This window comes from Sinocyclocheilus anshuiensis, unplaced genomic scaffold (genome assembly GCF_001515605.1).
Source record: "Sinocyclocheilus anshuiensis isolate Anshui unplaced genomic scaffold, SAMN03320099.WGS_v1.1 scaffold432, whole genome shotgun sequence".
Taxonomy (NCBI): domain Eukaryota; kingdom Metazoa; phylum Chordata; class Actinopteri; order Cypriniformes; family Cyprinidae; genus Sinocyclocheilus; species Sinocyclocheilus anshuiensis.
This window is the reverse complement of record NW_015557124.1, coordinates 987687-1002102: the sequence shown is the minus strand read 5'-3', so window position 1 is coordinate 1002102 and position 14416 is coordinate 987687. Positions and strand designations below refer to the sequence as shown.

Here is a 14416-nt window from a genome sequence, read left to right as displayed (position 1 = left end):
TGATTTGTTTTGCACCCTCAGATTCCAGATTTTCAAATAGTTGTATCTCGGCCAACTATTGTCCTATCATAACAAACCATACATCAATGAAAAGCTTATTTCCTAAATCTCTATTTTACCCTTATGACTGGTTTTGTGGTCCAGGGTCACATATAAATATATCTTATGTATGCATCTATAATGAATTTTATTTGTGTTTCTCTCTATTTCAGAGTTCTTTCTGGAGTTGCTGGACAACTCGGAAAAGTCGCTGAATGACATGTTTGTGCGCACATACGGCAAACTGTACACGCACAACTCGGAGATGTTCGAGGATCTGTTCTCTGAGCTCAAGCGTTACTACACCGGCGGAAATGTCAACCTGGAGGAAGTGCTGAACGACTTCTGGTCCAGACTTCTGGAGCGCATGTTCCAGCTGCTCAACTCTCAGTACACCTTCACAGACGACTATCTGGAGTGCATCAGCAAATACACCGACCAGTTAAAGCCCTTCGGAGACGTGCCGCGCAAGCTCAAGGCTCAGGTCACTAAGGCCTTCATTGCGGCTCGCTCGTTCGTTCAAGGACTCATGGTGGGTCGGGAAGTGGCCTATATATATTTAAACGCAAATATTGTATTATATTATATCATCAGCATTATTATTATTATTATTATTATTATACATTTAAATGTGTAAATATTTATTTTGATATAATTTGGGATTTTTTTTTGTCAAGCACACTTTATTTTTTGTATAAACGCATAATTTAGTGAAGCCATTTATTATTATTATTATTAAAAATTGATATTTTTTATTATTGATATTTGTTATTTATTTAGATAGTTAGTTATTGTAAACTTGTATTAGTCTTTTACACTTTGTATAAACACCATGTATATTTTGTAGAAGCTGTTATTTTGTATGTATTTTTCTGAAGGTCACTAGGTTGCATGTTTACATGAGTGTTAATGCGTCTTAACAGCACAGAAGCGCTTTGATGTGACAGCCGCGCGCTGGACAGGTTATGACATCCGTGATGAGAGATGCCCTGCGGAGCCACGGACGTTTTTCTGAAGGGAAGATAAAAGCGATCGACTGGCAGCCGCAGCGGGCATCTCTGCCATCGCTCAGATCCGCCTTTGATAGCTCGTCTCAATCACATTTTCCGCTGGATGTTTATGCTGTTTAATGGCTTACTGGATGATTAGAATAATTATTGATAGATTTGCTGCAGAAGAAGTCCAGAGAATGTAGTGAGGCAGCCAGGCCTGGCCTGTTTTACGGGCTTTTGCTGAGCTAATATGTAGATAAGCTGCTTTTGTATTTGTGTTCGTCTGTGATGGCAGAGGTATTGAGGAATGACTGTTGTTTTTGTGCGTTATAAGGACCTCTGTGACGTTCAGCATGAGAGATGAGCACATCTGTCGCAGATCACCGTTCACCTTAAGCTAGGGTTAAGGGCTGAGCAATATATAGCAAATTATATACAGGTTTCTGGCATGAAACTCTAGATGGCGCAATCCAATAGGTCTAACTCAATCTGACGTAATGACATCATTATCACATGGCACAGCTGATTGGTTATCTCCTGTATCGGTAGCCAATGAGCTCGCTGCTCAACATTCAAATATATGACTAGTGCTTGCCGTAGCAGTTGCAGCTTGCTGCAGAAACCCTCCAGCTTCCCCAGCTCCACCTGTATAGATCTGCTACGAGGTGATTCATGTACGCTATATGGGGTTATTTCATGTATGTTATATTTGCAGCAGCAATATTTCTTACATGCTCACAGCAGCATGTTGTGGATGTATTGGCAGTAGCAAGTCTCGGTGTGTGTGTGTACCTGGTTAGGACCTTGTGGGGACATTTGGTTCCCATAATGTAGGGAATTCCAGGGGGTCATTTTTTTGGTTTTGAAAATGTAAATGCAGGACGTTTTGTGTGAGGGGTAGGGTTATGGTGAAGGGGTTGGAAAATAACAAAAAAAAAAAAAAGGAAACTCAGCTTGAACCACAAAAACAGGATATTTTTAAATAAATAAATACACAATTAAATAACTAAATAAATGAGTACATATTTAAAAAAAAAATATTATAATAATTGAGATGTGATTTTCATATATATATATATATATATATATATATATATATATATGTGTGTGATAGTATTGCCCAGCCCAATCTCCAACAGGTTTATCTCTTTCTCTCTTTTATTAATTTCCTGTACTTTTAATTAACATCATAGTTCACATTTACGTTTACATTTATGCATTTAGCAGATGCTTTTATCGAAAGTGATTTGCATTAAAGGAACATTAGCCATTTGTGTTTTGTTTGTATGCATCAGACAATCGTCTGTGAACAGCTCTGAATGGCTAAAGACGTGCCTGATTTGCAGCAGCTACTTTAAAGCTGCTTTAACAACTACATAGGGATAGAAAAGACATAGATATGGTCCACATAAATGTTTGAATTGTTCTGTTTTTTTTACTTTGACAAAGTTCACATGATTATGATTGAGCAGGATTATTCTTAGCCAATCAGGCCGTATTGTTTGTAATGGCACGTCTGTCCAATCCACAGCAGTAGGGAGAACTGCAAATATATTTATTGGGTAATAACATATAATTGTCATTAGGAGAAGTGTTCTTGAGAAATGCTTACTGAGACCCCAGATTCTTGAAACAAAGAGTCTATAATTACTCTGTTGGACTCTGCAAATGTCTGCTATTAACAAAATGCATATTAGCAGAAGTTAATTTTCACCAAAATTGCACTAATCCTCAAATTTACCTTTAAATGTTTTAGCAGTGTATGCAAAAGTAATGATATGATAAGACATTTTCCTTTTAGTAAACTTCAAAAAAAAAAAAGTAGGTTTTGAAAGTAAGTTCACTAAAGGACATTGCCATCGAAATGAAAGTTGAAACTAATGCACACACTTTTAATCAACTCTGATTATTTTTGTATATATAATTCATATTGCACGTACAGTTTCAATGCCAATATCAAAGCAGGAGTCTCTCTGTCACGGAACTGCTCCTGTGTAGGAGTGCGGAACAAAGGAGCGAGGAGACGTAGGAGAATTTTACTAATTTTAATAATCAGAAGTAAACAGAAAAACACACGTAGCAAGGTTGACATGAACAATTCCAGACAAGGGAGAGCAGAACGGGCTCAAACTCAAATAGGGCAGATAACGAGGGGCAGACAGGTGATGAGGATAACTAATAACAAGGAACAGGTGATTACTAATAATGGGAAAAGGAACTGGAAGGACCAAATAAAGACAAACAGGAACACACACGTGACACTCTCAGAGAGAAGAAAGGCAAAGAGAAACAAGGACAAAATCACCTTGACCCCTCATTCACCCTTTTACACAAACATGCCACGAATGTCTGCATTCCTGTAAAACTGAACTGAATGCATGGCTTAATGGATGCATTTTACTTATTTATTATTTGTTTGTTTTGTACATATTTTATTGATATTTTTTTTTTGTTTTTTTTGCTTGTGTAAACTTTTGTGAGTGTTGATTTTAGTGTTCATTGATATTGATTATTTATTGATTTGTTAATAAAAAACGAAAACAGACAGACAGATAGACAGACAGATAGATAGATAGATAGATAGATAGATAGATAGATAGATAGATAGATAGATAGATAGATAGATAGATAGATAGATAGATAGATAGATAGATAGATAGATAGATAGATAGATAGATAGATAGATAGATAGATAGATAGATAGATAGATAGATAGATAGATAGATAGATAGATAGATAGATAGATAGATAGATAGATAGATAGATAGATAGATAGATAGATAGATAGATAGATAGATAGATAGATAGATAGATAGATAGATAGATAGATAGATAGATAGATAGATAGATAGATAGATAGATAGATAGATAGATAGATAGATTGATAGATAGATTTGTATACATACACACACACTGTATTTCCAAGCCCCATCTCAAATACTCTTTTTAGTTATGACTGGCAGGTTTAACTCTCTTGCAGTAAAAAAAAAAAAAGGTATCATTTTAATATAACATGCCAGTAATTTAAGCTTTCTAAATTATGATGTAAATTGTAAATCCATTTAATCATCAGGGTTTCATAAAGATGTTTTTTTTTTTTAAGTATACAGATGTCTAAAACCAATAATACATTTTTCTAGCTACAATAAATAAATAAATCAAAAGCTTTTTAAGTAAATTAAATGGTGTTCAAAGAAATTCAGTTTGCATCCAATCTTAAGGTACACATGAGTATATTTCTCCAGGATGCTGCAGGATGACAGACTCATATGTGAGTGTCTCTGTGCTCTCCATCACGCAGCATCACTAATGGCTGTGTTTTGATTCTCTGTGTGTTGTGTGCTAATGGACCAGGCCTGTTTTCACAGGACTCTGACCTGTACGGGGCAGGGATATCACTGACCCGATGTAGGAAACATGAAGAGAAACACGCTAAAATGTTGTCTTCATGCACGAACGCGCTCATATACCTAGCCTGATACTGTGGTTATTTTGACATTTCATTTGTAGCTCGGTTTTGCTTTGAAAAACAAGCTGTTTGTGCTTTGCTACTAATTTAAAGAACTCAATGCTCTTGCTGTTCAGATCACTAATGGTTTGTCATTAGACAGATTTCATTTTGCAATTGGATTTTTTTAAATTGTGCAAATAAACTGAAAAATAAAGGAGATAAATAAAAGGTTACAGTTTATTTTAACTTGAATAAAAAAAGTCATTAGCAAATTATTCCTTTATTGTTCCTAACAGATGAGAAGTTCATATATGTTCAAATATTAATATCTCTGAAAATAGGTTAAATACTTTTTATGTTTGAAATGTCATTCCTATTATTATATTATATTATATTATATTATATTATATTATATTATATTATATTATATTATATTATAATGCAATATAGTATAATATAATTACACTTTATTTTAACTAATAAGTAAGTCATTATCAAATATATAATACACAAAATATTAAAAGTTCATGTACTTTCAAATGTTAATGTCTATGAATTATTGAATATGAATGATTTATAATATAATAATATATAAAATACATAATTATTTACATTTATAACAGAAGTTGTTTTCATCCAATTGGAGCAACTGTTCTTATGTTTCTTGTTTTTAAGTATGTGTATTTTTAATGTCAGTGTGCAGAAATCATCTGAGACACACTGGTCTGCTCGGGAATAAACAGCTCCTATTACATATTTGGGATTAATTGCAATCTGAGGCCTCATTGCTGTTTTCCGTGAAAGAAGATTTTCCAAAAGAATATTTAGCAGATTATTATTATTATTATTTTTTCCAGAGATTTGAGGATAAAGTTATTTAAACTGCTGCAAAACAGCATTAGAGTATTTAGAGGTGTGTGTGGTATCTGATTTAAAGGAATAGTTCACCAAAAAATGAAAATGGAAATTTGCTGAAAATGTACTCTCAGGTTATCCAAGAAGTAGATGGGTTTGTTTCTTCATCAGATTTGGAGAAATGTAGCATTGCATCACTTGCTCACCAATGGACCCTCTGCAGTGAATGGGTGCCGTCAGAATGAGAGTCCAAACAGCTGATAAAAACATCACAATAATGAATGCAAATAATTTTCACCAGGATATTGTATTTTGAAGAGTCCAAAGAGAGCTTTGATTTTTTTTACAGACATAAATCCTGATCCTAATAAGAGCCTAAGCAAATCACTGTTCAGTGTAAACATGTTAGAAATATAAGTTGCATAGCTGCATTTAAAAATAATGCGAGCTTGGCCTTAAAGCGAACTTTGGAAGTTCTCCATGCTTTATCAGGCCTTTTCGTTAAAAAAGAAACTCTTTTCTTACAGTTGGGAGGATAGAGTTGCCTGGTTCAATAGGATCAGTAGCCTGTCTGTCTGCTGAACAGACGTCTGTTAGTGTCTCATTGATGGTTTCTCATGGGAACGCCACCGATTTTCAAGTGCACATACTCTTTTTGTTTGAGAGCTGAGCTCACCACATTGTTTACAAGAAGGCCACATTCTGTAAAAACAGCAATACTTCAAGTCTTTGTGAAAGAGTTTACCTGAAATGACATGACTAAATGCAAATTTTTGCATGAACTATTTAGCTGCATAAGGATACCTCCTTCACCGATTGACACTGTCATTTTAGTATTGAGATACTATTATAGTTTTTAATTCATATTTTTAATCAGATTTTATTTTTATATTAGTTTTATTCGTTTTTATATTAGTTTTTATTTTAATAATTGTTAGAATTATAGTAAAAAAAAATACAACACAATGTATTGTATTTATATGAAAGAATTTCCAAAGTGATTATTTACAGGTGCTTTACAGGTATATTTTACATTTTGTACTAGGTGTAATAGGTACTTTGTACTTTGTAATAGGTGTTTTTTTAAGTTATTATTATTATTCATTAAATAAATAAATACATACAATGAGAAATGTCACCAATTAGCTAAACTAAAAGTTTTACTACTCAGGGAACCATGGTTACATAAGTAACCTGAGACGTTTTCTTTTAACATATTTTTATCTTAAGTTTTTAACGTTTTTAAACATTAAAACATAATTTAATGTTTAAAAAAATTAGAAATGTTTCCTTGTCAACTAGCTGAAATAATAATATTAATAAAGTTAAAATTGTATTTTATTATTATTATTATCCCCCCCCCACTTATTTCAACAAATGTATTACTTCTTTAGTTGCATAAAAACACCTCATTCTGTCATAATGATGTTTTGAGTGTTAATTTAGTATCATTGAGATACTTTTATAGTTTCTATTAATATTTTGAATATTTTTTTTTATTATATTGAATATGTTTTTTTCAATATATTGAATATGTTTTTTTTATGTCTGTATTTTAATTACATTTTATATCAGTTTTAGTTATTTATACACAAAGTTAAACTAAATTTAAGTGAGAAATGTTGCCAACTGGCTGAGGAAAAAAAACCAAAATTTATTCTGTTAATATTCATTCATTCATTCATTCATTCATTCATTCATTCATTCATTCATTCATTCATTCATTCATTTATGTATTTGTGTTTTTATTTATTTACTTACTTACCTACGATAGTATAATTTACCTGAAATGATGTAACTAAATGCTATTTTTTGCTGGTCTTGGCAGGATTATTTTATGATTATAAAGATACTGTTATAGTTTTATTAATCTTTTGAATAAGTGTTGTATTCTATTTTAATTTTAATTTTAGTTTAAGTTTTAGTAATTTTTTGTGTTTTTGTACTTTGTATTATTTTTGTCAATATTTTTATTAATTTGTATTTCAGTTTTATTTATTTTACTACAAGTTAAACTAAACATTTTTCTAATAAGATTTATTAGATTTTATTTATGTATTTATGAAAATAGTTTTTTTTTTATGGTTTTAGTTTTAGTTAGCTATAATAACCCTGCGTCTGTATTTAGTACGTCTGTGTGCATGTGTGTGGTTGGTGTTCTCAGTGTGGTAATTGAGCATCAAAGCTGTCAGAGGCCGTGTTGTGACATTATGTGGGTGCGTTCCTGCCGCCCGCCGTGTCCCTGACGACCCCTGACATTTGAGACGCGGCTGAAGTGCAGACTCTGTCAAGTGCGGCACCTTTCATCAGCGAGCAGGCGGGTGGCCCAAGGGTGTAAATCTAACACCGTATGACACTCCGGCCTGAGCCTGAGGAGTTGGCCCGGGGGTGAAGGGGACCGCCGGAGATCAGGTAGACAGATGCCCGGTGCACGGCTCTGGTATTTTCCTTTTAGTCAGCCAGCGTATGTCGGGGTTCATCAAAAAAGCAATCGTCTGAAGCAGTCACATGGAGGTGCGGGAGGATCTGATGGGTAGGAATGATAAAAGATAAAACACGGCCCTTCACCTTCACGGCCGCAGATAGCCGGTTCGCCGAGGACGCTTGGGGTGACTTTTTCCGCCTGTCCTACCTGACTGTTAAGAAGGGCCTTTTGACTTTACAATAAGTGACACTGGACCAGCCTCGCTGGGACTGTCTTTCTCCTCGGCTTTTCATTTTAAAATCCAGCCAGCTGTGTGTCCTTCCTGAGCGGAAAGAGCCTTTGAAAGTGCACAGATGTAAAGTGAAGCAACGGGCCCCATTACACATACAAAACAGCCACAAAGTTCAAAAGTGAGCACAGCGGGGAATAGCAGAAACACACTGGCTTGTAAAAGTAGGCACAAAAGAAAATAGAAAATTAGTAAAAAAGTTAAATTTTATTTTATTTTATTTTATTTTATTTTATTTTATTTTATTTTATTTTATTTTATTTTATTTTAGCTGTTTTCATTGCATATGCATGTCAAACAGCCCTTGCCGTTGTGTCGCTGGCAGTCACTGAACTGCTCTTTAGTTGACTGTTTGTATCTCTTTGATTCAATTTGCTGGTGTTAATGAGGGTCAAACTATTGTTCCTATGATGCTGTTTAAATAGTATAATGCAATGCCTCATAGTTACCATCTCCATTTTAATTACTCACCAAAGACTATTTTGACTTGCACTCAGCTCTTTCTGAGCATTAGAGTAATATTCTGGGTTATATACAAGTTAAAGAGAATTCCTCAGAAAATACTTTTGAATATGGAACCAGGAAATCTAAAATTACCCAATAGACAACAATAAGCACAACACAGAAACTGTTAACTTGTTTTTACATCTGAGTGTGTTTTTATTAATTTATTTATTGGTATTTACACTAACTTTAACATGTATTAAAATGTGAATATTCCTTTCATTTTTGAAATTACCTTGCAATAATACAACCACCAAAATGCTCTCACATAAAAGTGGCTTTGAACTCCTTCTCCTCTTGAATGTATTTTTCTGTGGATATAATTGGCTGTCTCTCACTATAATACAGCAGGGAACATTAGAAGTGTCTGTTTGTGATTTGCACTTTGGCAAGAAATTGGCTGAAAAGAGCATAGCAAGAAAGACTTTGTTACCTTCAGCAAAATTGTTCTCAATAATGTCTCGATAAAGCCTATTGTATAGTTGACGATAATGTCGCATTCACTAACCGTGTCTGAAGTGTTGCCTTGTCTGCTTATTAATATAGGTGTCTTTGAGCTTGTGTTTTTTCTTAACGTCATGGGTTTTGTTATTTTGCAATCTGAGATTGCGTGTATGTTATGTATGTTGTATGTATCATATTTAAGAGTTGAATGCACATGTACACCACCACAAAGTCGTTATTATGAGTGGGAAACATATATTTTTTTTTTACTTTTAACTTTAAGTTTCAGAGTTGTTTGTAAGTGAGAAAACATGTCAGACGCAGTGGATGTATTGATGGTAATATTGATTAATTTATATTGGTGGTAGTATTGATCAATAATAATAATAATAATAGCTTTATTATTATTTTAAGTTTATTATTATTCTTAAGTTTAAGATAGTACTGTACAATTAATAATGTATTTGAATAATATATTTTAATGATTATTGTTATTTTTAAGTTGCATGTGCAACATACAATAGTATTCTATAATTAATGTACTTTAGGAATGGAAATTACATATTTAGAGTTTTGATATTTGGGATATGGTCATTGCGCTACTTTGGGTACTACTTTAACCCCCCAACGCCCACACACTTTTGAAAACTAAAATATGGTCACCCTAATAAAAATCTCCGTCTTGCTCCGATCTATGTATTGAACGCATCTGTCATAATTATGACGTCCCAACCCGTTAATACAGTAGAAGTTACATCCTTGTAAAAGGCCTCAATCTGTCGTCCAAATTTCACAGCCTCAATATTGGCTCACACCCATGATCAGCAGCAGTGTCGTATAATCTTTATGAAAATTCAGATCTGCCGCCCGGACGAATCTGTGCCCTTGAAAGTTGTAGAGGAAGAGGAAGAATCTGATGAGCATCTGAGCACATAAAGAGTCAGTCGAGCGTGATCCACCGCAAATACAGCGACGGCACGCTTGTCGTTATTACCTGGCTCTCTCTCTCGTGTGTGTGTGTGTGTGTGTGATGTGCGGTACTGAGCTGATTGTTTTGGAGGCAGCGTCTCAGCTGGAAGGTTAAACTGTCACTGTACTCCCACTGGCTCTTGCTCGTCCTCAGATGCCGTTCAGTTCTGACTGAGCGTTAGAAATGTGCTGAAAGAAAGGCAAAGTTGGTGAATCTTGGTTTAGAGATCCATGTTTTGAGGCCCGTAACATACGCACAAATGCTGATGCTTTTAGCTGTGCAAGCTTTGTGACATTTGCAGCTAGTTACTTAATGTTAATATGGGATTATTTATATGCTTTTATAGTATTTATGCCAATATTTTGCAATAGGGTCTCATTTGATAACATTAGTTGCATTAAATAACAGGGGCAATGAGCAATATATTTTATGTTAGTGCAGAGTGCATTAATATTAATAGATTCAACTGATTTTAAAAATCTGTTAGTAAATATTAATATTAACCTTAACTAAGATGTTAATGCTGTATGTTAACAAACCTTAAACACTTAAAAGGTTATGAAACCTTTTAAATGTTACCCCATTTGAGATTTTTATTTGCACTTTTGATATGTGCTTTTGTAATTTTTATTTTTTTATTGTATTTTTTTTTTTATTTATATAGTCCAGTTGCTCATATAACGTTTCTAATTTTCATTTAGGTTTTTAGTCAAATTTGTACTCTAATATTTTAGCTTTATTTCAGTTTTAACAATGATTTAATAATTTTATTAAACTATAAAAATGTTTTAGCAAAGCTTTAGTTTTAGTGAAATTAAATAATAGTTATTAATGGCACGTACAAGGGATATCGTATATAACTAACTTAAAACAAAAACTAAAACAATACAAAAACATTTTAAACCTAAAGAATTAAACGTTCACTGAAATAATTTTCATATATATTCCTAAATAAATTAAATAAAACAAAGTCACTAAAACGTAATAATAAAATAAAAATAATAATGTAAAATATAAAAATAAAAAACAATTCAAAATATTTATTAAAACTATAATGGCATCTCAAGGACAATGAAATAACACAGACACAGTATGTGCAACAGTTGTGTTTGCATGTTTGCATTAAAATATGTTTTTGGCTCTTTTGTTTCAGTAAGAATATGAATGTTCATCTCCAGAGGAGGATTTTATTGCTCAAAGGTTGCTCTTTCAGAGATCTGCTCAGGAGGTCTTAATGGAGATTTTAAGTAGCCTATGTTTAATTTAAAGATCACCATCTCTCTGATGTTTCTTATAAAATGCCTTTAGAGAAATGCAGACACAAATGAGCTGACATACAGTAAGATTATAGAGTTATAAACTTAACTCTAGAGGAGACACATTTGAGTATTTTTTCTTTTCCTTTTTGCATGACACCTAGGAAACATAAGCAAACATTTCTGTTTGCTTTCCGTTTAAATTTCATAGTCATGTTGGACAGAAGTTGCAATGTTAAAAGATTTCTCTCTCTCCTGTTGAGTGTGACATTGTTCTGAATAATCATATGTTTCAGGAGTGTGATCATGCAGCAGGAGTGTAAGAAATCTTGTTGTGTGGGTTGCTTCTGTTGCCTGGGGCGTAAGCAAAGGTGCTCTTCAAGAGTTCAGTCAAGGTTGGTTTAGTTTGTGAAAGATGTGCTAAGTTGTGCTGGCATGTTAGTTTCAAATTTTTCCATCCATTCATTTTCCAAACCGCTCGTCCTGTGTGGAGTATAGTGGGAGTTTTAATATTTACTCGAATGAAGGTGAGGTCAACACACCCTTTGTTACCCCAAACTACATATAAAAGCTTTATCAGTGGCATAAAAGTAACCAATGCAGCTACGTAATCATTTGCTACTCGTTAACGGGTTAACGTCCCCTTTAAATAACATGACGCTCTGCCCTCTATGGTGCTGCTCCCATTAAGCGCTGTTGGAAGTGAATGAATTGATTCAGCATTTCGACACCTCCGTAAGAATGCATTTAACTCGACAAAGCGGTCTAATAAAGGATGTATTGATCTCGTGAATTAGCGAATTTTACTATACAAATATTTTTTAATTGGATGTTAAAGTTTATATGGGAATATTACATGATCCTTTAATAATGCATTGGCGCAAAAAACGCACACCTTTTGGACAAATCTGCCACAAATATTTGGACAAATGTGCCACAAAAGTGCCACAAATACTGCCTAAACAAAATACTGATTTTGTGCACTTTATTTACTGTACCAATATTTTAAATTGGCCTTTGAACTTAGCTTTATTGCATGGCAAAAAAAAGTGTTACCTTGCCAAAGCACTGACAGAGCCCACCGATCTAATGGCGTTGTTGAGCGCTCCAAATGCAAACTTTGCATGCAACAAGCAGGCAGCAATTGACAGCACTCTGATCTAGTGGCATACAGGCATCGTCAGATTGACAGTACTCTAGCCCAATAATGTTGGGGGATCCAGTGGGGGCAGCAGTCATATTTCAGGGTGACCATGCCACTCTTTGTGTCAACCCTGCTACAAGTGCCAGTATGTGCGCTCATTGGCACTCCTTCAGCTGGTGGCGCCCTAGGCGACCGCCTAGCTCGCCTATGCCTAGAAACGGCCCTGCATGTAAGAGTATTTGTTTTGTAGAATGTGTATCCTGCACTACTGGATTCACATTTCCTCTTTACCCACTTTTTTAGCTGTCTTTCTAGGTGGCAGATGGCGTGTTGACTTTTGCCGTGTTAGTTCACTGGCAGTGCCAATGAGGCTAATGATGCTGGCCGGACATGCCTAATGTCCGAGAGAAAGGCCATGCAATGCTGGCATGAGCGCTAATGTAAATCTGTAGAGAGACTGAGCTTTATTTGGATTAGTAGCACAGTGTGCAAATCTAGTTTGTGTCATCGCCAGCAGTTTTCTGCACTTGCATTCCATACGAGCTTTTGTGAAATAAACAACGATTACCGGAGCGCTGGAGGGATGATGTGTTTTTGTAAACCAACCTGTAAGTTCACATCACTCTGATTCCCTCAAAAACACCGTAGGATTTTTCCATTGGCTTTTGAATTATTGCAGAAAATGAGTTCTGTGACTGACAAAATTATGATTCATGCATGGTTTGCTTTACAAGATAACCTTCACAAAGTAAAAGTAAAAAAAAAAAGTTACACTATAAATGAAACTACATCATGGTCACATGAAGCTTCTTCTGAAGCATGAAGTCGCTCTTTCAATTTAAGAAAAAATAAAAAAATAAAATAAAATCTATGAAAGATTGAGTTATATTTGTTTGCATAAGTTGGTTATAAACGCAACGAGGCTGTGAAAGCAACTACTAATGAGTTTACTGGTTCAGCATGAAAAGCTATATTATATACACACACTATACAATTGTAATTAAAATTGAAATTAAAATTCCAAGTAAAATTCCAATTCTGATTTCTCATTTGATTAGTTTAAGTAAATAACTAATAATAATAATAATAATAATAATAATAATAATAATAATAACTTTAGACATTTAAATAAAAAAAATTACTAAAACTTTAACTGAAATTAAAATCAAAACAAAAATAGAAAAATAAAACACTAATTCACCGTATTAACAAACTATACAGTGCCATGTAAAAGGTTTTTACCCCTTTCTGTTTTTTTTTTGCATATTTGTCACACTTAAATGATTCAGATCAAACAGATTTTAATATTACACAAAGATAATGCAAGTAAATACAAAATGCAGTTTTTGAAATAATGATTTCATTTATTAAGGGAAAAAAGCTGTCAAAACCTGCCTGGCCTTACGTGAAAAAGTAATTGCCCGCTAAATCTAATAAGTGGTTGTGCTACCCTTTGCAGCAACAACTGCAATCAAGCGTTTGCGATAACTGGCAATGAGTCTTTCACATCACTGTAGAGGAATTCTGGCCCACTCTTCTTTGCAGAATTGTTTTAATTCAGCCACATTGGAGGGCTTTCGAGCATGAATGGACCGTTAAAGGTCATGCCACAGCATCTCAATCGGATTCAAGTCCGGACTTTGACTTGGCCACTCCGAAACCTTCATTTTGTTTTTCTTGAGCCATTCAGAGGTGGACTTGCTGGTGTGTTTGGGATCATTGTCCTGCTGCATAACCCAAGTGCGCTTGAACTTGAGGTCACAAACTGACAGCCGGACATTCTCCTTCAGGATTTTCTGATAGAGAGCAGAATTCATGGTTTCATCAATTATGGCAATTCATCCAGGTCCTGAAGCTGCAAAGCAGCCCCAGATCATCACACTACCACCACCATGTTTGACTGTTGGTATGACGTTCTTTTTATGAAATGCTGTGCTGGTTTTATGCCAGATGTAATGGGACACACACCTTCCAAAAAGTTCAATTTTTGTCTCATCAGTCCACAGAATATTTGCCCAAAAGTCTTGGGGATAATCAAGATATTTTT

The 14416-nt window shown here is 34.3% G+C and overlaps 1 protein-coding gene across 1 annotated transcript in view; it reads left to right on the top strand.

Moving 5' to 3' along the window:
* The window catches only part of LOC107677841 (glypican-6-like), a 249169-nt gene that overhangs the window by 111899 nt on the left and 122854 nt on the right, over positions 1 to 14416 (top strand). The window contains exons 3-4 of the mRNA XM_016472890.1: positions 213 to 583; positions 11522 to 11544. Of these exons, the coding sequence (XP_016328376.1) occupies positions 213 to 583; positions 11522 to 11544 (394 nt within the window). The remainder of the gene's footprint in view (positions 1 to 212; positions 584 to 11521; positions 11545 to 14416) is intronic.